Raw genomic sequence first — 24,788 nt, forward strand, 5'->3', positions numbered from 1 at the left:
AGTATATAAAAGCATCCGTACCTGCCCAGAGGGACTCTCTCCCCAATAAGGGGGTTGTGGGGGGTGGGGTGGGACCCTGGCATCAGGAAGCTGGGAGTGTTACCTCGAGCCTGGCTGAGTCTGCTGCTGGCATGGTTTCTTCAAACAATTCTGGAGCAGCCTTATAGGGAAGCACCCCACTTGTGGAGCAAGCCAGGCCTGTGTGTTGGAATCCTGGCTTCTGAGCTTCCTTGCTGTGCTACCTTGGGTGACTTCAACAGCTCTCACCCTAAAGGGGGGTTAATGATGGTGCCTGCCTCCCAGCCTTGAGAGGCTAGCCCTCAATATCTTAGGGCTACAGGTGCAACTGCTGATAGCCAGTCATCTTCAACATACAGAAATGACAATGCCATATGGATAGACCTCATGCATGATGGTTAGATGAGTACAACTGGCCTGCCCCTTAGAATTATCTTGGGCTCTTTTAAGAACGCCACACCCCAGACCAGTTCAATCAGAGGGAGACAGAACATGAAAGACTCCTAACTCTGGGAAACGAACTAGGGGTGGTGGAAGGGGAGGAGGGCGGGGGGTGGGGGTGACTGGGTGGCGGGCACCGAGGGGGGCACTTGACGGGATGAGCACTGGGTGTTATTCTGTATGTTGACAAGTCGAACGCCAATAAAAAATAAATTTATTTGAAAAAAAAAAAAAGGAAAGAAAATCAGAATTTTTGTGGGCGGGACACGTGAGCAGGTGAGTCTAACGGGCAGCCAAGTTTGGGGACCACCGACTTAGCGCAGTGCCCGGGATCTACCAGGGCACTCAAACAAAGTCACCCTCTAATTTCCCTTCATCTGTCGTTTATTGAGCACCTCCTGCACGCCAGGCTGTGGCGGGGCCTGCCTCTTGGGCCCGGGGCACCTGCCCCGCGGAGCTCATCTCTCCCCTCCCCCCTCCGCAGTGTCCAGGCCCCGGAGCTCCCCCGACGACCTGAAGGCGCTGACTCGGAACGTGAATCGGCTGAACGAGAGCTTCCGGGACTTGCAGCTGCGGCTGCTGCAGGCTCCGCTGCAGGCGGACCTGACGGAGCAGGTGTGGAAGGTGCAGGACGCGCTGCAGAACCAGTCGGACTCGCTGCTGGCGCTGGCGGGGGCGGTGCAGCGGCTGGAGGGCGCGCTGTGGGGGCTGCAGGCGCAGGCGGCGCAGGCCGAGCAGGCGGTGGCCCTGCTGCGCGACCGCACGGGCCAGCAGAGCGACGCGGCGCAGCTGGAGCTCTACCAGCTGCAGGTAGAGAGCAACCGCACCCAGCTGCTGCTGCGGCGCCACGCCGGCCTGCTCGACGGGCTGGCGCGCAGGGTGGGCGGCCTGGGCGAGGAGCTGGCCGACGTGGGCGGCGCGCTGCGCGGCCTCAACCACAGCCTGTCCTACGACGTGGCCCTGCACAGCACGCGGCTGCAGGACCTGCAGGTGCTGGTGAGCAACGCCAGCGAGGACGCGCGCCGCATGCGGCTGGTGCACATGGGCATGGAGCTGCAGCTCAAGCAGGAGCTGGCCGTGCTCAACACGGTCACCGAGGACCTGCGCCTCAAGGACTGGGAGCATTCCATCGCGCTGAGGAACATCTCCCTCGCCAAAGGTAGCCGCCTGCCCCCGCCCCACCTGTTAGGCCCCTCTTCCTGGGGACCCCTCCCTCTGCCCCAAGGGCTCGGGAGGCCCCCTGCTGCTCCCTCAATCCACCTGCCATTGGGAACACTCCAATGCCTCTGCTAGATCGTGCCCTAGGGGACCCTGGAAGTTTCTGCCCAAATGGCCTGTGCCCATTCCCCAGCCTGTGCAGGTCTCTCCCCTGGAGGACCTAACCTCCCTTCTACCTCCCAGAGAGGACACTCGGGGTCCACACCCCCCCAGGCATAAGAATGCCCAAGGGTGGCTAACGGGGGGCCGGGTAGTCAGAGCTTGGGTGTACCAGCGGGAGCCTCCCAGCATTTCTGGCTGTGGAAAGAGCAGAGGGGTCTGGCCACAGGCCTGATGCTAGAGCTACAATGAATTGGAGAATCCCAAATTTGAACTTGACCTTCGCGGCTGTTGTGAACTATATGCATCCACACAGAAGAACATATTTTCTTTTTTTTTTTTTTTTTTTAGATTTTATTTATTTATTCATGAGAATACACAGAGAGAGAGAGAGGCAGAGACACAGGCAGAGGGAGAAGCAGGCTCCATGCAGGGAGCCTGATGTGGGACTTGATCCCAGGACCCCAGGATCAAGCCCTGGGCTGAAGGCAGCGCTAAACTGCTGAGCCCCCCGGGCCGCCCAAGAACATATTTTATTTAACAGTTTCTTAGCTGCATGTATAACTAACTCTTAAAAATAATGGCAAAAATGTGTAAGCCTCCATTGGCACTCTTGCCCCAGGCCTATGAACTCTAGAGCCTTTAGAGCCAGCTTCTCTCTTTTCCACACCTAACTGGTCCCCTCCTCCCTTATCCCTCACCCCTTCCTGCTACCTACCGTCTGCCCTGCACATCACTGTCAGGGGCACCTATCGTGAAATGCACATTTCCCACATCACCCTCCTGCTCAGCACCCCACCATGGCTCGCCAGTTTCTGCCAGATTCAATAAATACTCCTTAGGCAGTAGGTAATAATAATAATAATAATAATAATAATAATACCACGGTGGACTCCGCCTGTCAGGTACTGTGCCTCTTAAGAAGCATGCCTCGTACGATGTCTTTTATTTTTAAATTTTTAATGACGTATAGTCGACACACAATGTCACATTAGCTTCAGGTGTACAGCATAGTGATTAGAAAATGCTATACCTAATGCTTGTTCACTGCAAATGTAGCTATGGCCGGATGATGTCTTTTAAAAATAGCAGTGAGAGCACTGATTCAGGAAGCTGCTCACAGCCTCACACTAGGAGGTGGTGGGGCCAGGATTTGGACCCAAGCTGCTCTGATCCCAGAGCTGGTGCTGTCTATTGCACACCCGACCCCCACCTGTCTTCCCTGACTTTTTCTCTGACTGTTCCCTGCTCCCCGAGGTTACAAATGGAACAGTCTGTAGGAGCAAGTCGAGCAATGTCAATGAGTAAAGTGATCTTAGTGTCAGAGGAGTAGTAGCGGCTTATGGCAGGTCCACTCGATTTCTGCCAGGCTGAAATATGGACCTGACATACACAAAGTCTTCCCATTTTTCACAAGAAACCAGAAACATGGAATGTTCTAGTAACTTTTATTTGTCTAATTCTGTAGGTGGTATATTGTCCATAAACAGCCAGTTTCCATCCCCCTGCCCTGTGAGAAGCATCCAGTCCAGTGGGACACGTCTCGTCACTGCCCCAGAGACATAGCCCGCCCTTCCCACTGCCATCCTTTGCTCTAGCTATCGCTCCTACTGGTGCCTCCTCCTTCCTTTTCCTCATTATCATCCAGATCCCCAGATCCTTCAGATCTCACTCAAACCAACCTCCTGCAAGAACCGCACTGGCCCCTCTAGCTCACTGAAGTCTCCCTCCTCTGAGCTTCTCCATTCTTTTCAGGGCAGAAAAGAGTAATGATGGAGCCTTCCATTTGCATAGTACTTTCCAGTCCACAGACTGCTTTGGGGTACATCATTTCATTTTAGAGTGGGTCCCTATGACTGACTGTGAGGTTGGTTGAAGGCAGACTTTGTTATTGGGGGCAGGGTAGGACTCCTGCAGAAAAACAAGTGAGGCTCCCAGAGGAAATGCCTGATTTACACAAGGCCATGCAGCTGGTAATGATCTGACCCAGGATTTTCTGTTTTCAAACAGTTTTAATAAGGTTTAATTTACATGCTGCGGCATTCGCCCATTGAAGTGTATAATTCAACGATCAGGCCAGGATACTGAACCCACTGCCCGGTGCACTACACCCCAGACTGCCCTCCTGTGTCCCACCCTGCTCCCCCCAACACCTGACAGTCCAGTGCACATAACTAGGATCCCATAAATGTTTGTGAAGCAATGTTAGATCTTCGACCTAAGCAGTCAGAATATTGGTTTTCTTCTCCTGGGTCACTCGGGCTTTCACTTCGCAGAAATCAAAGGGAGACAGGAGGTAGAATTCATTCTTCTAGATCCACACCCCTGGGATTTTACGTTTTCCCATCTTCTCTTTTCTTTGGTCTCCTCTGCCCATAGCAGTCGGTCAGGTAGTTACTGATAATAGCAACTCTACTGAATTATGACCCACTCTGAGCCAGATGCTGTGTTGACATTAATTCTCTCAATAGACATCAAAAGACTACTCCTCCTCACATCCTGCCAAACAGTATGATTGTCCCTATTTTATAGATGAGAAACTCGAATAACTTTCTCACTGTTTCTTACACAATTGGCAAGTAGCCAAGTCAAGGTGTGAATATAGGTCTTCCTGGTTCAGAAACCATGTTCTTGTCACCTGACCATCCTGATTTCTAGGGTGGAAAGTTGCCAGCTCTGAGCAATGAAGGGAGAAGAGGGGGGGGATCCCTTGGACTCCATTTGGAGGGTCCTTGGGGGTAGCCCCTTCCTGCTTCCTTCCTCTTGCAGTCAGCAGAGGTCACCAGGCCTCTGGCTGGTGCCTCCTCATGGGCCTCTCTGAGATTTCACATCCTGCCTTGCTTCTATAATTTGCAAGTGCGCTCTCCTTGGCTTGAACTGAAGCTGCTCTGGGCATTCATTTGTGAAGTTTCTTCCAGTGGGATTCTCCAAGTAGTCTTTCTTTGGTCATTACCAAAGATTACCAAAAGGTTCTTACCAAAGAATCTTGCCAAAAGATTCACACTCTGTTCCCTGGAACTGGAAGTTTCGTGTCAATGCTGCCCAGGCCTGCCTTCCAGTCCTCAAGCTTCGAGGTTCATGATGGGCCACTGTACTTTGGATATGAACGCCCCTCAGTCCCTCTGGCTCCCAGAATCACCACCGCACTGGGCACCTCCCTTCCCCATCTCCTTCTCTCATGGTTGCCAGGGACCCAACTGGGATGATTCCCGAGGATTCTGTTGGACATATCTGATGTAATTACCATTCAACTCTAATGAGACAAAACTCTACCCTGGCTTTTGGATAAGAGATGGTTTACCAGCTAAGCTTCTGTGCATTTCCGTACTGCTCTCTGGAATGGCCTTTCTGCCCTAACTTTGTCCAGTTCCTCTCTTAGCCTTTAAACACACACATGCACCCACATTCACACTCACACATATACTCACACTCTTCCACTCTTTGCCCTTGGCTGGTGCAGAATCCAAAAATACTCAACTATGTGTATTTTTCAAACATGACCTTATTTATGTTATTCTGGAGCTTGACCCCAAATGGTTTTCATTCTCTCACTTCGTTACACAGTTTTCTATGAATTTTGTCTCTGGTTTGTCTTTTATGTACACCCCCAGCAGTACTTTCTGTTTTCCGCTTTGGATTTTCAGTATTAATCACATCCGTTGAAATCTGTCTGTGGTTTGAAAGAAGCAGAGAACTTAGATGATCAGAGAGAGAAGGCATCCAGGAGGGAGAAAGATAACCAGAGAAAGGAGGCGTATCAGGAAGGGAGAGAGAACCAGATGAAGGAGGGCATACCAGGAGGAGGGAAATAACCAGAAAGGGGAGGCCTCCAGGAGGGGGAAGGAGTGAACCAGGCAGGAAGGCAGGACTCTCTGCCATATTCAGATGGCCTGTTTGCTAGATGGATGGTTATAGAATCACAGTAGTAATAGGCTCTGCAATCAGCTAGTCCTCTCCTTCTTGCCTTACAGTTGAGGATGTGAGGCCCAGAGAGGGAGGTGACTCAAATCCCAAGCCAGGGACCCAGCTGGGTCTCAAAAATACATCTCTCAATTCATGACAACGAGTTGGCAGAGCAGACTTACCTGTGAGCTGCTTTTTCAAGAAAACATACCATGTAGTAGAGAGCCCAGCCGTGTTTACAGAGGGATGACGTGATGGAGCGAGGCCTTGGGGCCTGGGCTCCAACTCTGGCCTCTAGTGCACAGGGACATGTTGGAAGCGTCAAGTGTCTCTGTGAACTGGGCCATATGTAACTAGTGTTTGTACCTCACTGAGGACTAGGAAGCACAGCCCGGGTGGCTGCTCCCTAGGTGGGCTGGACGGCAGTCTGTCTGGTGGCCTTCTGCATCGGCCTCCCTGCTCGGAAGGCCCTGAGCACTAGCAGTGCCACCCAGCCTGGCCCACCACCCCTTAGCCCAGGAGGCCCAGAGGAAAGCCACCCCGGCAGGTTGGGCGGGAGCTGGAGACAGCCCCTTATGCCTCTGGATCAAGTGTCCCCCGGGCTGGGAAACACAGCTGACAGTCTCTGCCCCACACACATAGCGAAGGACATGGGAGAGCGTGCAAAACTGTAGAGGTAAAACTAGCAGCCCAGTGCCCCGGTGACGTCGAGGGTGGAAGTAGGATAGTTAATTGAGGGACTCCACCTTGGTCAGCCGCCCTTGGATTAGCGTGGTGCAGGAGGTGGTATTTATATTACGATTTGGGTTGCTGTTCTGCTGGCTTCAGGCCCAGTTCATCAGCTGTCCCTGTCCTGATTCCAGCACAGGCAGGTCCTCCACCCCATCACTCATTCCAGGATCCAGGAAGAGAGAACGGATTGCTTCTCCCTCCCTGTTGGCTGGTCCCCAGAAGAACCCTGGTATTTCTCCCAAATATTCAGTCATATATCCTTCATCCTGTTCAGGAGATGTTTCCAGCTGGCACAGTTCATGGGCAGCCCCCTTGGGGGCAGAGCCGCACTGGGGACAGTGTGGGGGGAGGCTGGGCACAGGGTGCAGGGTTCTCTCCATCCTCCTCTTCCTTCTCCCCATCTTCCATGTAGAACATGGGCTAAAAGAGAAGCTGGCACCCCAGACTAGAAGCGGAGTAGATGAGGGCTCTGGACCTGTTTTCACAGTTGAGGAGAAAAGACCCTGCTTCTCCTTGTCCCAGACCGCCTCCATGCTCTGGCCTGCTCTAGTGACAGAAAAGATGAGCGAGTCACAAGTCACAATATAAAGAGTCAAGATCTTAAAAAGCTCAGCTGGGTCCCATTAGGACTGCTGGTACCATGACGGCTTCTACAAGTGCCCACAAGTCATTCGTAGAATCTCTACGATGTGCCAGGTGCCGTGTGAGGCACAGGGCCACAGAAGGTGGGGTTCCGGCCCTACGGACAGGCCTGTCCTCTTTGGGGACTGCTGCAACACAAGATGAATGACAAGGCCCCATGAGTAGCTCCCAAGGTGGCCTGCCCGGGTTCAGGGGTGCTCCCATGAGGACTTGGTGCATGGTTATGTCTGAGGGGCCTTCCAGCTCTGAGATTTGGGGGCTCTGCTCAGATACCCTGAGAGGTCAGAACGGTGTGTGTGGAGGTGAGCGTCAGGCCTGTAGGGGACAGGGCTCTTGGAAAGGAAGAGATTTGATGGATGTTTGGGAATACAGGATAATGTTTTTGTCGAGGTAAAGGAGGGCTTATTTCCAGAAGTATCCGACTGTGAGTTTGCAGAAGGAGTCAGATGGGGGATGATCTGCAGGGGTCTCCGATAGAGGGGTGTTGGCCCATTGTGCTATGAAGGATCTCAGAGGCTGTGAGGTCTCTAGATTCTGACGAGATTAATGGGGCAGCCATGTGCACAATGGGTTTTAGAGAGACCGCAGACAAGGAGATCTTTAAAGAGACTGGGAGCAAGACCTCAATGAGCATGGGAGCCGTGAGGAACGAGGCAGAGACATGACAGGAGAAAGAATCACCTCGATGATGAGCTTTGGTAAGTAAGGGGGCATGGGGGACAGAGAAAAGGGAGGAGTTAATGCAAGCTCAAGACTTTTGGCCCAGATTCCAGGGGAAATGATAAAAAAGTCAGACCCTCAAGGGCACATGACCCACAGGCAGCAGTGATTTGAAGAAGCGCTCAGTAGCTGGAGCTCCTAAGTTGGAGCCCGGCCCCGTGAGACTCACACTGGCCACGTTTTAGGTCCTCCTAAGTCTGCAGGGCCAGTTCCATCTAAGGGCATGACGAAGGCTTGGAAATCAGCACTCACCTCTACCATGTTGTCTACCCTAATATCCTCCCAGTTCATCTCCAGTAAAGCCCCCCCAGTAACCACTTATCTGTGTCTTAAAAACTATACCCACGTATAGGATGTCTTCAGACCCTGCCTCTCCCTGAATGAGCCAGCCAAGCTTGGCAAGGTGATTTCACAGGCAGCTCAGCATGGCTGTGCGTGGTGATCTTGGAATAGTTCTGATGAAGCATTATGAAAGTGGGGGGATAGATGGTCAGGATGGCTTTGCCCAATCAAAAGTTACCCAGCCCCTTTATATCCAGCATGGCATGTAATCACTTACTCCTCAAATGTCTGGGGAAGGAACTTTAACTTAGAATTTCTAGAACCAGGACCTGAACCCAAGACACTCCATAGCCATACTCAACCCCTACCTTCCAAATGATATCCGCCACCCTGAGGCACCACCACCAGGGTCATTCCCTGGGCAACATCCTCCCTTTGTGAGAATTACTCTTGGGAAGATCCATACATTGAGTCATAGGAGAGCAAATAGAACAAATTGGAGTGTTCAGTTCATTGCCTCCTAGACTCCCTCCAGGCTGGAAGCACCGAGTTCCACGTGGGGAGGATGGGACAGTGAAGAGGGACAAGGAAGGGAGTGTCCTGGGCACAGGGAGAAGGAGGCTCTTCCCAGGGACAGCTCGTGGAGTGCAGACATCCAGGCAGCCCTGTTTGCCGAGCTGCCGAGATGGCTGGAATGGGAGTGGAAAGCTCCCCGGCTCCTTCCACCAAGCCTTTCCTTTGCCGTGGAACCTGAGCTGTGTTCTAAGCAGTTTCTGGCTCTTAGTGCAGTCGTCTGAAAACTGGGGTCAACATGATCAGTCTCACTTTGCTTTTCTTCATAGAAGAGAGGAACATGGCCACAGAACCCGGTCCCCTTTAAATGATTGTGTGTAACGCATGCATTTTTAAATTGTTGACTGATTTTTCCCTGTGTATGTGCCACTGAATCATTACTCAGCTGTCAGCTTGGGTTAGGGTCTGAGGACGGTGCCAACTTTTGGAATGTATCAGTACATCTCGGTCTTGGCTGCCCGGTTGTTTTGTATGTATTAACACCCTCTGATCTCATTCATTCATCAAATATTTATTGTGCAATCCATCGCTGCTATGCTGTGAGTGTACATGTTTTGGTTTCCTAGGGCTGCCATAACAAAGGACCACAAATTGATTGGCTTAAAACAACAGAAATTGATTCTCTCACAGTTCTGGAGGCTGGAAGTCTGAAGTCAAGGTGTCCACGGGGTCATGTTCCCTCTGTAAGCTCTAGGAGACAATTCTTGGCCTCGTCCTAACTTCTGATGGTTGCTGACAATCCTTGGCATACCGTGGCTTGTAGACACTCTGCCTCGCTTGTCACATAGCATTTTCCCTGTGTGTCTGTCTGTGCTTTATCGTCTTATAAGAACACCGGCCACCCCGCTCTAGGATCACCCCCTCTTAACCAATTCCATCTGCAAATGACCGTATTTCCAAATAAGGTCACAAGTGGACATGAATTTTGAAAGGACACTCTTTTAATTCACTACAATATGGTTTTGGTATTTTCCTCGGTCTTTTTCTGTCACAAGGCAGCAGGAGTGGGGAGCTTGGAGTCTGGATCTTCCCAGCTGGGACAGCAATTTTGTTAGGGAAGAGAGAACACATACACCTAGGAGTCCAGGACAAAGCGGTGCCAGATAAATGTCAAAGGGCACCACGTATGTCTGTTCAGATGGGCTGTGTCCACCCTTGGCAGGAGCGCCGGTCCAGAGAAGCTCTGGCCAGGAGGGCAGCCATGAGCCACTTGGGGTGGAGGTGGGGACAGGACAACATGGGAGATTGACTGGGGGGCAGGAAGGTCTAACTGTATTCTGGGAACGGTGAGCCATCTAGTGTGACAAGTGAGGCAGAGGGGATGGGGCCAGACAGACCAGAGTCGGAACCTGGACTCCTTTCCTCACTACCTGACTGTGTGGCCTCAGACAAGTAACTTCAACACCCAGCCTTGTGGGGACTGAATCCAGTCACATATGCTGGAATCCCATGGTGGAGCCTGGCTCTGGAAGAAAGCCCAGCCTGGGAGCAATTAGACGCCCCTTCTTCCCCTCAGGTGCTCAAGCCCGAAATCTGAACCTGATCCTGGTCTTCTCCCCTACCTTCACCTGTGTTCAGCCAAGGTCTGTCTGTCCTACCTCCAAACAGCTGCTCACATCCCTCCAGATGACCACTGCCCTAATTCAGGGCTCCCATCTGGAGTGCAGCCTCCACATGGCCTCCCTGTCCTTTGCTTTCCCTCCCATCCTGAGCCATTTTCCAATATAGCAGCCTGAGCCCTCTTCCTCGTGTGCTGCTCTGATCACACTCTTGTTTTCTTTAGGCCCTGCTGTGGCTTCAGGTGCCCTCAGGATCAAGTACAGCAGTTAGGCCAGGCCTCTAAGACCCCCCGCTTCCTCACCCTTCTCATCCTATCATGTGCCCCCCCCCCCCCGGTTCTAATCCTACTGTGGCTCCCATACCTCTTTCTTTAAGCTCTTGTAGGGATTGTTCCCTCTGCCTGGAGCTCTGCTTTTCGTTCTGTCTCAGTCCAGGCCACTGTAATAAAATGCCCACGGACTGGGCAGCTTACGCAGCAGGCATTTATTTCTCACAGTTCCTCAGGCTGGAAGTCTGAGATCAGGGTGCGGCATGGTTGGGTTCTGAGGAGAGCTCTCTTCCTGGCTTGCAGATGGCCACTTTCTTGCTGTGTCCTCTCATGGCACAGGGAGAGGGAGAGGGAGAGGGAGAAAGAGCACCCAAGCATGATGAGGGAGGGAGCAAGAGGACTGTCTGGTGCCTCATACCGGGAGCCCTATCCTCATGAGCTCATCTAAACCTGTTCACTTCCAAAGGCACCACCTCCAAATACCATCCCACTGAGAATTAGGGCTTCAGCACGTGCATTTGTTGGCGGGGGGTGGGGGAGATGGAGAATCAGAGATAATCAGTCCGTAACACACTTCCATCCTCCCTTGCCTTAGCTGCCTTCTGTTCTTCCTTGACTTCCACTTTGGAGATTACTTCTTCCAGAAAGCTTTCCCTGATTCTCCCATACATACAAGGCTGGGCTAGGTGGAGCCCTACATGCTTCCAAAGCATCAATGCTGACCCTTCCCGTCTTTAAGAGGGAGTTTTTGTTTCCTCTACAGGCAGCCCATTCCAGAAAGCTACCTTCTAACCTTGGTGCCATTTGTAACCCTTTCAGGACCACCGGGCCCCAAAGGTGATCCAGGAGATGAAGGGAAGGAAGGCGAGCCTGGGATCCCTGGATTACCTGGACTTCGAGGTAATTGGGAGGACCCGGGAGGAACCTGGACATACCAAGAAGGAGAGGGTGCCCCCAATCCATCTCTGACCCCCTACTTTCTCCCTGGGAGGGTGCCCAATCCGCCCAGCTTCAAACGCCTTGTTCTGTCAAGAGACCGATTGGTTGTTTGTATAATAAAAGGATGGAGCAAATACTTCTTCTTGTAAAGTACCAGGATCAGAAGGAAGAGGATGCATGAGGGGCTCCTTGCTCCCTGAGGCCTACTTCCCACCGCAGGGGTCAGGGTTCATAGGATCAGGGTCAGAAGGAATGGAACGCGTTCTGCAAGTAGGTCGCTCCTCTGCAGCATTTCCGGAGTCACCAGACACCTGATGCTCCCTCCTCCTTGCTGATTCTGCCCAGATCAGTGAACACACTAGAGACAGCTCTGAAGATCCGGTGGCTGGTGGGCAGGGGAGCTTGCAGCCTTCTGGAAAGAGTGTGTTCTTCTTAGATTCACTGTCTCAGAAGTTCCTCTTCTGCTGCTTTATCAGACTTTGATCCCAGTCTGTTCCCTTCTGAGCCTCTGCTGTGAGCAGCATTTTTCTAAGAGAGTGCAGAGCCTTCTAAATGATGTAAGAAAGGGGGAAGTTTATTTGGGGAGAGATGTCTGTTTATGTCAGGAGTTATATCTCTAAACCACCCCCTTCCTAAATCCTAAGGAGGTTGCAAACAGGAGAGTGGGCAGACGCTAGCAGGAGGAGAGCTCATGGCCTGGCCACCCCCCTTGGCTCCCCGCCCCAGGAACTCCCCAAATTCAGAACTGAGGATGCCTAGACACTCGCAGGGCTGCGAAAGCTCTTTTTCTGCCTTATTAAATTATACGATGGGGAGTTCTGGGCATATCTCATACAGATTTAGAATTCTGTGGCAACGGGGCACTTGGACTCCAAACAGGTACCCTGCATTAGGGAGGAAAAAAAGAAACCAATCCTCCCTTCTCCTTGGTCCCACCATCCTCTGGGGCCCATCGTCCTCTTCCAGACATTTGATGTTAGCTCTGGAGAAATAATTACTGGAAGACAGGTTTTTCCAAGTCACGGAAAAAGACCAGAGAAAGCCAACTCACATTCAAAGCAGGAAAGAACAAGTAATCAGTTAATTAAGAGTTCTCTGCTTTACAGAGATAACTCTGGGCTTAGGTCAGGCCTCTGGGGGCGCAGGGCTCTCACTGGGTGAAAGCATTTGTTGATTCTGGCTCTCCGTGGTGACATGCAGGCGATGGCCACAGGGCCTCGTGGCCACAAGCCCTGGGGCCTGTTCTGGCACCGGTCACCCATCTCATTTACTGGCCTTGCTGACTTTCTCCCTCCTCCTCAGCCTATGACCCCCTTTGCTCTACCTCCCTGGATGTACAGCAGGGAAAGGATCTTCATGGGTTTTTTCCTTAAAGAGGATGAAGTCTCATCTTCCTTCTGCCCTAAATACCAGTAAGCACTTTTCATCCAGCGTGAGATGAAGCTGACTGACCACAGGCTTTCAGTTCAGGAAGGCCAGGGCTCCGATCCTGCCCCCAGCAGCACCCTCTGCTGCGTGACCGTGGGCAGGTTACTTAACCTCTCTGGGCCTCAGTTTCCCCGTGTGTACCATAGGTGAAATAATACCTCAGTTTATTGTGAGGATAAAGTGGGATCCTTTATGAGAAGAATCCAGAATGGTGTCTGACACATAGAAAAGACTCAAAAAAATTGTTTTCAAATGTTTGCCGAATATAAATCTCCAGCATAGCTAGAGGTAAAGGGACATCTCCCAAATGGAGTGGGCACCACTGCCATCACTCACCTTTGGGGGGGTGGCGGGTCCAGCCTAACTGATAAAGGGTACTGGTGGGGAAGTTTTGTGCTGACCTTTCGGACACTGCTTTCGCAGCAGTTAACTGAGAAGGTCAAGAACCTTCTTTAGGTTGACTGAGAAGAATCAAGAAGGAAAAGCTGCAGGAGGACACATGGTTGAGGTTGACTGCTGGGCCAGATGATGACCCTTAGAGGCCCTTCCGGTTCTGAGTCTGATGCTCCACAACCTGCCCTATGTCTTCCCAGGGCTGCCAGGGGAGAGAGGCACCCCAGGACTGCCAGGCCCCAAGGGCGACGAGGGGAAGATGGGAGCCACAGGACCAATGGGCATACGTGGGTTCAAAGGTAAGAATGAATCTCAGAGCCCCCATTGTAGGCTTGCTCTTAGCGCCAACCCCTAGGCACCAGCACGGACACTGGAGCCGATGGACAGGGTTTGGCCTTTGGCTCTGCCACTGACCAGCTAGCTCAGTGACCTTGGGCAAGGCACTTGGTCTTGTTAAACCTTTGTCTCTTGGTCCCCAACCCAGAAATCCTCAGGATACCAGACTTTGCAGGGCTGTTGTGAGAATTAAGTGGGTCATATATGTGTGAAAACTTTTTGTAAACTCCACAGTGCTGCAGAAGAGCAAGGGAGTGTCACTAGTGGTTGTGGCTCGGTGATGTAGCCAGAGGAAGCCACACCAGGAGAATAGGCTCCCGGGAGAAATGGGGGTGGGGGGTTGCTGCAGAACCAGGACACTCACTTCCTTTCCTGGACTGCCAGATTCCTAACAGCCTGTCCCACACTTATGATTCCCCCAATATGTGACATTTTCATTCAGTTCTCAGACTTCCATTGCCAATAGCAATGAATTGTTTTTCTGCCTGATGACAGCCACCTTGTTCATTTTTAGGGGCATCCACTTTATTAGTCAGGCCCTGGCTTTCCACATTCCCTTTGAGAGTGTGCAGACTTCTACCCTAACCGCAGCACAAGACGCGAAAATCTGGGGCTGGTTCTGCTGTGTTAAACCTCCTCACTTGTGAAAATGAAAACGAGGAAAAAGTGCCATTAATCATTCCCACCCCGTGTCTCGGATGGTCTCTGCGTCTTGGATCACTGGGAACTTTTATGCTACTTCCTAGTGATTAAACAGGCTGAGGTTTTCCTTCCTTTTATGACCTATGGTTTTTTTTTTTTTTTAAATGACTTTAAAACAGACTACAAAAGCAGCACATGCTTGTTGAAAAAAAATGAGAATACAGAAGTACATAAAGTATAAACTAGAAAGGGAGTCCCCTCCCCCTCAGCTATTACTCTTTAGAGTAACTACTATAAACACTTTGGGGCATATCCAGCCAGATCTTTTTCTAAGCGTATTCGTATTTACATATATGGTTACCTTGGGGTTTTTTGGGTTTTTTTTTTTTTTTTTTTTTTTTTTTTTTCAAAACCTGGATCACATTAGGCATCCTTCCCTGGAACATGCTGGCTTGCGTTTTGCACGAGACAGTATGCCATAGGCCTTTGACTTGCAGGTATCTTTCTGGAGGCACTTGGAATAGAATTCCCTGGTCATTTTAGAGCTGCCTCAAGTGGAGTCAGGACCTTCTACTTCTTTGTAGGCTGAGATGCTAGCTGGAAAAAGGGTCCTGCTCTTTCAACCATATCCTGAGAACTTTCTATAATTTCCCTGGAAGCTCTCCCTCATGTTATGTAGCCTCTCCCCTCCCCCCCTGCCCCCTAGTAAATCTGCCTGACATATAACCTCTGTCCTCCCTAAGTAACTAAAGACCCTCTCCCATCTTTTCCTCCTGTGCTTATTAGAGCAAACTCAGATGTGCACTTTGGAACTATGTAATGGGCATATCTTTGCCCTGTCTTCTTCCTGCTGAATGCCACCTATGCTAGTCTGTGCTGATAGATGCTGCCCTTCTATGCTTTAGTTAGGAGGGAACAAAATTTCTCAGCTGGACCCCTCCCCACCCTCCTCCTTTCTGGGATGAGCAAAACACACAGTGTCATTGACTCAAGCTCTTATTTTCCTGCTTTGCCAGGCCCTCCAGTGCTGGGGGCTCCTGCTGAGAGTTTCTTAGGTCTCAGATTGATACAGCTCCTGCAGATAATATTTTATTCACAGTCAGGATTTATTTCCACTTCTAATGCCAGTTTTCCTCCTCTGTTTCAGGTGACCGAGGCCCAAAAGGAGAGAAAGGAGACAAAGGAGACAGAGCAGGGGATGCGGGTAAGGATGTTCTACTGGGGTCCCTGGATTCTGTGTCAGCGGTCCTCCTAGCAAGTTTGGGGGACTGGAGGCTGGAGCTGTGGGCCAGGGCTCCAGTGTCAGAGGAGCTCCCTCCCTATTTCAAGGCTCTGCTGGTCCAGCACAAGACAGCTATATCCAAGGACACAATCCACACTTCCAGACGTGGTATAAGCCCAGTGGTTGTAGGGGATGATCTGGAGGCAGACTGCCTGGGCTCCCTCACTAGCTAGCTAGCTAATCTCTCTGCCTCAGTTTTCTCATCTACGGTATGAGGATAAGAAGAATCCTTACCTCATAGGATCATTGTGAGAATTAAATGAGTTCATTCATATAAAGTGCTTATTACAGTGCTTGACCCTGGTTAGGACTCAGTAAGTGTTGGATATTATTACTCTGTGTGCTACATTAGTTCAGACCTACTGACCTCCCTGGTGCTTACACGGGCAAAACAGAATCCCTTTTGTTTTCCTCTTTTGCAGTGAACTGAGCAGTGATGCTAGAGATCTCATTATTGGGTAGAGCACCAGGTCTAGGAATGGCAATCTTTCTCATGAGGCTTCTCCCTAAAGTGTTAACAAGGGAAGCCAGACTATTTATGATACTTTTTTCTGGGGCTTCTTCCTCCTACCCCCCAAGAGCTACGTGTAGAACCTTAAAGAGATTGTCAGAGAAGAATGAGTCTCCCAGCCAAGTTTCAACAATATACTAGCATATAATATCTCCTGGACTTTGAAATGCCACCATTCCATGTGAAGCCATGAGCAGATTATCCCCTTCTAGGGCATCTGCGCTCCGGTCCTGGCTCACTAGCTAGATCGGGCCTGGAGAAAGAGCACCTGCGCCCAGGTTCTGCCATTAACACACAGGGACAGATGCCACTGCAGATTCACACACTGGATTCAGACCAAGGGCTTCCCTAAGGCTGATCTTTGGTTCTAGTAGTAAAATGATAGTTCCATCACCATCATGCAGGACCCAGAAGGAGACCTCTCTCCTAAGTAGTGCTCTTTTCCAAGGTCTTCTGAATCTTGAACTTGCCTCCTACTTCCTCTGGACTTCTTTTTCCCAGGACAGTGATTCAAGATCAAACAGGGTGACTCCATTGGTTAAGTGTCTGCCTTCGGCTTAGGTCATGATCTGAGTTGGAAGCCCTGCATCGGGCTCCCTGCTCAGCGGGGAGTCTGCTTCTCCCTCTCCCTCTGCACCTCCCTTCGGCTCATACTCTCTGTCTCCCAAATAAATAAACAAAATCTTAAAAAAAAAAAAGGATCGGGATCCCTGGGTGGCGCAGTGGTTTGGCGCCTGCCTTTGGCCCAGGGTGCGATCCTGGAGACCCAGGATCGAGTCCCATGTCGGGCTCCCAGTGCATGGAGCCTGCTTCTCCCTCTGCCTGCGTCTCTGCCTCTCTCTCTCTCTCTCTCTCTCTCTCTGTGTGACTATCATAAATAAATAAAAATTTTAAAAAAAGGATCATATAGGAAAAATGTATATGATAGCACTTTGTCACTCTAACATGATAGACATATCCGAGGACAGGTTATGCCTATGCTTACCCTGGCCTCACTACGTCCACCTTACCTTAGATGCTATAATCCACAAAACAGTTTATGTGGTTCAGTCTTTCTAGCATTGTTGATAGTCCCTTTCTCAGGCTGCCAAGGGTCTAACTGGGAGTGTCCTGGCTAGATGAGGAGACCTGGTGGACTTTGCTAGGAGCCAAAAGGAGAGTTTGAAGAAAAAAGAAGGGAGTCTGGACATGATCTAGGACATCTGTGAGAGATCTGAGTCACACTTATCTAATGGACTGGGCACTACATCTTCTGGGTGCTGCCTTCGGCTCTGTGCGTTGACTGCTTTCTGATGGAATGCTGCCAACGTAGCTGAGAAGGACTGTGGCATTTAGCTCTGTGAAATAAAAAAATCCTGATGGGATGGCAGGAAGGGAGGAGCTGTGGAAAGATGACCTTTCAGAGGGAGATCGGAAATGCTGCCCACATACCAGGGGGTTCTTGTCAGGAACTCTTGGCAAATATTCCTTGGCCAACTTGAGAGGAGAGAGGAGGTCTCTGCTAGCCTGGGAAGAGGTGGTGGTTGCCAGTCACCAGTAATACTAAGGACACTTTTGTTACTGTATACCTTGCTTCTGTGGGCCAGGCTGGCTGGGCTCTGCAATGGGATTGGGCTGTGAGGCTGAAGGCACCATGTGGGGAGCTGGGCCACCGTGGTGTGGGTGAGGAGCATGGGGGAAGGGCATCGACTGCACTCGGCCCTGGAGTCTCTGGACTGCACCACAAGAGGCTGATGTCAGCTGGGGACAGCCTCTCTCCAGGGACTGACAGAGTTCTTTCCTGCCCTGAAGAGGCTACGCCCTCCCTGGAGCCCAGAGCTCAGATGGTAGCCTTTACCCAAAGCTCTAAGCTTTTCCTTGCAGTATCCTGACAAGACTCGAAAAAATATCTTCATGAGTGATGGACGTGGAAAGTGAGCTGGCTCAGCAGTGCCGGCTCCGCAGATGGGAGGCCGTACAGCGTGCAGAGGAACATGGGAGACTCACAGGAGCTGTAGGACATAACTGGCAGGCCGTCCACTCATCTCCTGAATTCAAAGAATTTCAGTGGGAGGCTGACTCTCCAAGGGCAGGAGTAGAAGCAGCCAGGCCTCTGGCTTCTCTAATTCTGGAATGAGATCTTAGGCCCCCCCGTCTTGAAGGATCAGCCTGGGCTCCTTAAAACTCCTAGTGAGTCCCTCACCTGGAGTATGGATTTAAGGAAACCACTGAAGCAATTCAGGGCCGCCCTATGAGGGGCGCTGCTTTCCCACGGCCTTCACCCCCTGGCCTGCCCCTGACCACACCAAACCCATGCTGTGTTCAGACTCCGGGTTCAGTTTCTAAGAAGCTCCAGTTTGAGAGGCATTCACTGGATCCCTGGGACGTAGGCTCTGAGGAGGAAGCTAAGGGTCATCTTTCAGGAACCCACCTTGAGGAGCCTTTACCAGACACCTCCCACCTTTAGCAGCAAAAACCTAAAGTTCCAGCAGGTGGGGATATTACTACATAAAGGGATTGATAAGGGACATGACTTCCACACCCCTCAGGTCAGAATCAGAAACTGGGGGCTTTCCTTTGAAGAGGGCATCACAGAGGATTTCTTGGGACCCGTGTTTTGAGTCAATATGAAAATCCTTTTCAGAATAGGATCTTGCAATCGCTTACCCGTGTTTTGATCTGAAGTCATCCGATTCTAGAGTCGAATGGGGTTTCAGGCCGACTCCTCTCCCATTCCTGAGCCCACGCACCCCACCCCACCCCGCCCCCTCCCTCAGTTCATTGAACAGGGACCAAGAACAGAGAGTTGGAGAGAATCCCCATGTCCCACAGCCAGGTCATGGTTCAAACTGAGTCTAGAATCCAGATCTCCTGATTTCTGCTGGACAAGAGGTAAAGTTTTCTTTTCTTTTGTTTTTAGGACAGAGTGAATATCAGTCATTCTGTTGCATGTTTAGCTTTTGGGAGTTTGGCTAAGAAAAAAAAAGTTACATATACATATCTCAAGACAGAAAGATGTTTGTTTTACCCTCATATATGGTCCATTTGCAGGAAAAATAAATAGCATTTTTGCAGCTCAGGGGCGGGTAAAGGATCCAGTTTTGTTTAAATCCCACAACATGAATTTAAAGCAGGATAGAAGTTCAGATTGTTTAAAAACTTTTCCTCAATTTGGTTTCACATGGAAAACAAATATGCAGACTGACCCAGGGGTAAATTCTAAGCCAGTGCTTGTTGATAGTTTTCGGTGGCATCTCAGAAAACTTGAAATATGTCTAACACCTTGTGTGTGTTTTCAATATTTAAGGGAGTAAGTTCGTAGTGGGGGAAGAGCAGTGGGCCGCCTATTGTTCAGTGTAAGCTCACTAGAGATTATCAGGGAGGTGATTTCTAGACAGCTTTTTCCATAGCTGCCAGAATGTTTCTATCTCTGTTTTAGAATAAGGGATGAATGCAAAGAGTCTTTCAGAATGCATGGATTTCCTTCTTCCCATCCCTGCACTTGCCCTTAGCTGCACCAGGTGCCCCAGGGAATCTGTTTGGCACCAGAAGTTAGCATTCTTGCAGGCAGGAAGAGACAGAGCTACTGGACCTTTTATATGCAAATATATTTCTTTACTAACCTAACTGTGTATATATCTGTAATTCCTTATACAACTTTAATACCCCAGCAACAGCACGATCTAAAAGTAAACCACAAAAAATAAAATAAAGTAAAATAAATAAAATAAAATAAAATAAGTAAACCACACTTCTAAGAAAAATGAACCACTCAATACTACTATTAACAAACGTACAGTGGTATTACGAGGAGTAAAGTTTCTGTGCACACTCTTTTACTCAATTCTCCCAGTACTGTTCGGAAGGCACGGTTGTGACCATCTTAGAGGGGTGGGGGAAGCTCTTGGCAGAGAAGAAGGAAGTTAGTTGCCCAAGGTCACCAGTGTTCATAAGGGGGCGGAGCCAGGTTACAGGTCAGGCCTGGCTGGCCTCGAGCCCACTCTCCACCCTTTGCCATATCCTGAGACTACCTATTATTCTCTCCAGCCTTAGACAGCATGGGGTCTTTGGGGGTCACTGTCTGTTCTCGATGGGTTTAATGTGAAAGTGCTAGTTCTGTTTAGTACACACAGGTGGTGAGTGAACACAACCAGGTACGTGCGGGGGTTGCTGTGTCATACATTATCTTGGTCAAGCCAGGGGACTCAGTTTACCCAGGGTGGGGAAAGCAGGCTGGGGCAGGGCCTCGCTGGTGGATGCAGAGTTCACCCAAGTGTGAACCACTTGGCTTTGGCCTATCATGGAGCCATAGCAGCATAAGGCAGCCAAGGTGCAGTGAAAGGAAGCACACTCTGAGACATCTGTTCCTTCCTTCTCTTTATCCTCATGCAGCGAGCGCAGGACAGATGCAAAGACAGACCCAGAGGTTATGTGGAGACAGTCAAGGGTCTCTCAGATGTCTCCTCCCCTAAGTTCATGTCTAGTGGCTGAAAATATGCAGGGAGACAGAGCTCACTCAGAAAAGTTGTCCTGTGGCAGACGAAGCTTCCAGTCCTGGCTGAGGCCAGAAATGAGCACCAGGACATGGTAGATGAGGGATGCAGGAACCAGGTGGACATGGAAACCAGGCAGGAGCAGCAGAGACAGCAAAGGCCAGAAGCCTATGGGTCAGGAACCCGGGATGCCATGGAGCTGGCCGGGGAAAGGAGCAGAGGCCCGACAGATTGGCCTCCCTCACTTCCGTCATAAAGACAAGATAGAAATGTGGCAGGAAGGAAAACATGAGGGAGGAGAGGGTTGCTTTATTCACTTATTTGGCAAACTGGTATCAAGGTGCTGGCTGACGGCTGGGAAACCAAAGATGAGTAAGGCCTGGCCTCATCTTGAGGAGCTCACTTTCTAGCAGGTGAAAAAGACACAGAAACACACGATCCCAGTGGAGTGTGATGAGGGCTCTCACAGACGCATGTACAGAGGCGAATTTTCCCTGCCCTTGCGGGAGTCACTTGATGGGGTGTCTTGACAAATTGGTGTCTGATAGGTAGGTGTGGAAGGCAAGGGAATTCCAGGTAAAGAAAACCCTGCAGGAGACAGGTGAGCATTGCCCAATAAACCCAAATAGTTTGGTGTGATGAGATTTGGGGATGTAAGAAACAAAAAAATAAGGCCAGAGAGGACCAGAGGACCTCTGGGCCCTGGGAAGCCGGGATTGGCTGTAAGCAGGGAGTGACATGGCAGCAATAAGAGGTGACTGACTGGGGGAGAAGCAGGCTGGAGCTGGGCCCAAAGGGTAATGAGCCAAGGTCATAGGGAGCCTCAGCTGTCCCTAGTAACCCTCAGCTCTGAGACCAAGGCCAGGCACCCAGTAGGCAGACTGTCTCCCTCCCCATAGAAAGCTCTATATCCCAAGTTCACATTTCTCTGCTGCTCTTCCTCCTTCTCTTGGCTGAGCGTTTTTTCTTTTAGAAAGTTTTCCTGAGAAGAAGATGAGATGTGAGCTCTAGAGGAGCAGCATCAGCCGTGGAGTAGCAAGACTAGAGCCAAGTCCCCTTCTGACCCTACTGGTGATACGGCATGGAGGCCAGGCCCTCTGCCTCCCCTGCTGCAATTTCCTCTTTTTTTTTTTTTTTTTTTTTACCTCCTGTTCTATGCAGAGGATGGGATCTGGCATACCAGACGATCTGGTTTGCCAAGAGTTTATCTTAATCCTTCCAAAAACAAATCTACTGACTTTTCCTGAAAGCTTCCTAGTGACCCCTTCCAGGAGAGCTTTAAATTGCTATGTGCAGAAAACAGTTCAGCTCTGATTAATCCGTGCTGCCCTTGGTGTAACAGCTTAAAATAGATTCAAAAGAGCCTGGAAAAAAACAAAAGACCTGGCTCCTTTAAGATGCCAGGTGGTAGAGTGGAGGTTATGGGTGGGGGGCAGCTGCCCCAGAGTCAGGGGCAGCCTTGCTAGGTATTGGAGCTATTGGTATCTTATAAAATGGAAGGGAGGAAGAGCTGCAGTGTGGGCCTGTTGAGGAAAACCTGGTTAGGTGAAGAGGAACAGAGCCCTGTGGGGGATGGGTGCTCTCAGAGAAGCAGAGGGATGCTAAGAGGTCATGAGCAGGAGCTCTATATTACTATATTCTTCTCTCTCTCTCTCTCTCTTTTTTTTTTTTTTTAAGATTTTCTTTATTTATTTGGCACAAATAAAGAAAGCACAAAATAAAGAGAGCACAAACAGGGGGAGCAGCAGGAGAGGGAGAAGCAGACTGCCCCCTGAGCAGGGAGCCTGATGCACAGCTCAATTCCAGGACCCTGGAATCATGACCTGAGCCAAAGACAGATGCTTAACTGACTGAGCCCCCCAGGTGCCCCACTATGCTTTATTTTCATAGTAAAGTAAGCTAGAGAAAAGAAAATGTTATTAAGAAACTCATAAGGAAGAGAATATACGTGTATTCACTGAATGGTACTGTAATGAGTGAAAAAAATCTGCGTAAAAGTGAACCCATGCAATTCAAACCTGTGTCGTTCAAGGGTCAACTGTACCCAAATTCTATACACATGCTAAGTCAAAGCAGGAGCCAACCGAGGGCCCAAGCCAAGGGCTAGCTGGAACAGAAGGAAGCCAGTGTTTACAGTTAATGTTAAGAATTTGGGGTGAGGTATGTAAGCGAAACTTGGGAAGATTTGCTTCTTTTAACTGTTCATGTGTGGGGAGGGCTCTTTCGCCCTATGAGGAGAGGTAATCAGCTTGTCCCCTAGGCACCTACTCTTTTCTACGGTGAGTGAGCAAGGGCATGTGTCACATGCTACGCCTTCGTTTCTCTCATTTAGTGGACATATTTAGCTGACATGCTCTACTACCCACTGTTCCAAGAGGAGTCTAGAGGCAGCTCCCACAAGGACTGGCATTTCCAGTTCCCTGGCAAATGCATGGTGGTTTCTGGGATTTGCCCGAAGAAAACTTTTTTTTCCTTAAGATTTTATTTATTTATTTGAGACAGAGAGAAAGAGCACGAGAGGGGGGAGGAGAAGGGAAGAGGGAGAAGCAGGCTCCCCACTGAGCAGGGAGCCTGATGCAGGACTCAATCCCAGGACTCCAGGATCATGACCTGAGCCAAACGCAGACGCTGAACCCACTGAGCCATCCAGGCACCCCTGAAGAACACTCTTTTTAGTATACAGACCTCAGGCTGAAGGTGAACAGGGTATTTTTCTATAAAAACAACACCTTGGAACCACTGAAGAACTGAAGTTGTCGTCTTTGATGTGGGTTTTGTATGAAGGAAGTTTTCAGGTTGAGACATACATTACAACCAGGCATGGTTAAACTGTTTATTTAGGAAGCAACTCAAGCAAACTTAGGGATTGTTCTTAAACCCCATGACCCTACACGCCCCCTTCTGTTGGAGGTAAAGTGTGCTGAAGGCACTGCAGATGGAATCCAGGAGGTCCCCACCCGGTCTTTTTGACGTAACTGGATCAGTTTTAGCTACCACCACATTAAATGCATGGCTCCATTTCCTGTCCTGTCTTTGGACAATGGTAAACACTGTTGGGGTGTCCTTGGAACCAGTTATCGAGATGGACTGAGTGCCCCGAGTGCTGTCTGCCGCTGTTGTAGAATTCTGATGGGAGAAAGAGAAGATGAAAGCGGGAAGCCAAGCCTGTGGACATCCTGGGAGGTCTTGTGGATGCTGTGGTGGAAGGGTCGTGGCTAGTTTCCTCCCTGACTCAAATGCTGGGGCAGTCCCTTGCCACAGTGCCTCGGGCCCCCGATCCCCCATCGCGAGCCTTGGGGCTTATGTTGAGTTCAATGCTATCTCTTGAGAACCGATCACCCCAGTCACTGAGCTCGCCCATTATTTCAGAATAACTCTCTAAGGTGTGTGTCATTATCCCATTTAACAGATGGGGAAACTCTGAGAGGTTAAATTACTTACCCAAGGTCAGATCTAGATAGTGGTATACATGCTTTATGTACCTGGAGGCAGGTCTTGCCTTTAAGAAGTTATAATATGGGGGGCTAGGGAGGCTCCTAGACAAGGACTCTCAGATCCTGAACTTAAGGAGATTGGAACTGAGAGAGGAAAACAGGGCAGGGTGGGGACAGTGTGGGAGAGGACAGAGGGTGAAAGTGCCTTCTTAACAAAGGCCACCCATCCTGGACAGGGGACCCAGAAGTAAAGGAGGCAGGTCCACAAAGACTTTAGAGTGATACCATATAAACTTCAGAGCCTCCTACATGCATGATAAAATGAAAATTCAGTGGCTTTGACTTCCTCTGGCTCCAGTGCATTTCTTTCTACTCTTAAAAGCCTATTGCCTCACTGACCCTTCACTGATCTTTGAAAGGCCCAAGAGCAAAAGCAAGGCAAAGGACTCCACCTCTCCACTGGACTGCCCAGTAAATTCCTACAAATCTAGCTCTGAACATTAGCAACATCTTCCCACTGTGATGGGAAGCTCCTGGTTCAGGGCTGGGCAGGGAAAGCATTTCATTTATTGTTTGATCAGACACATCTTTTTAAGAGATTTTATTTATTTGAGACAGAGAAAGCACAAGCAGGGGGAGGGGCAGGGGGAGAAGCAGGCTCCCTGCTGAGCAGAGAACCTGATGTGGGGCTCCATCCCAGGATCTTAGGATCATGACCTGAGCCAAAGGTAGATGCTTCACTGACTGAGCCACCCAGGCACCCCTATCGACACATTTTTATGGAACCTCTACGAGTAGTTGGGCAGCCATGAATAAAGCATTGGAGAAGCAAAATCAGACAAGACTCCCAGTTTCCAAAAGAATAGGCAATAGAGTTTTAATGTTGGGACGACCA

At 50.1% G+C, this 24,788-nt stretch overlaps 1 protein-coding gene across 3 annotated transcripts in view; it reads left to right on the forward strand.

Annotated features, from left to right (window-relative positions):
- The window catches only part of SCARA5 (scavenger receptor class A member 5), a 122,956-nt gene that overhangs the window by 73,113 nt on the left and 25,055 nt on the right, over positions 1 to 24,788 (forward strand). For all 3 annotated transcript variants that reach the window (XM_038573735.1, XM_038573733.1, XM_038573734.1), the window contains exons 4-7: positions 944 to 1,618; positions 11,276 to 11,356; positions 13,417 to 13,515; positions 15,342 to 15,398. In XM_038573735.1, coding sequence (XP_038429663.1) covers positions 944 to 1,618; positions 11,276 to 11,356; positions 13,417 to 13,515; positions 15,342 to 15,398 — 912 coding nt within the window. The remainder of the gene's footprint in view (positions 1 to 943; positions 1,619 to 11,275; positions 11,357 to 13,416; positions 13,516 to 15,341; positions 15,399 to 24,788) is intronic.

Source organism: Canis lupus, chromosome 25, assembly GCF_011100685.1.
Source record: "Canis lupus familiaris isolate Mischka breed German Shepherd chromosome 25, alternate assembly UU_Cfam_GSD_1.0, whole genome shotgun sequence".
NCBI classification, from domain to species: domain Eukaryota; kingdom Metazoa; phylum Chordata; class Mammalia; order Carnivora; family Canidae; genus Canis; species Canis lupus.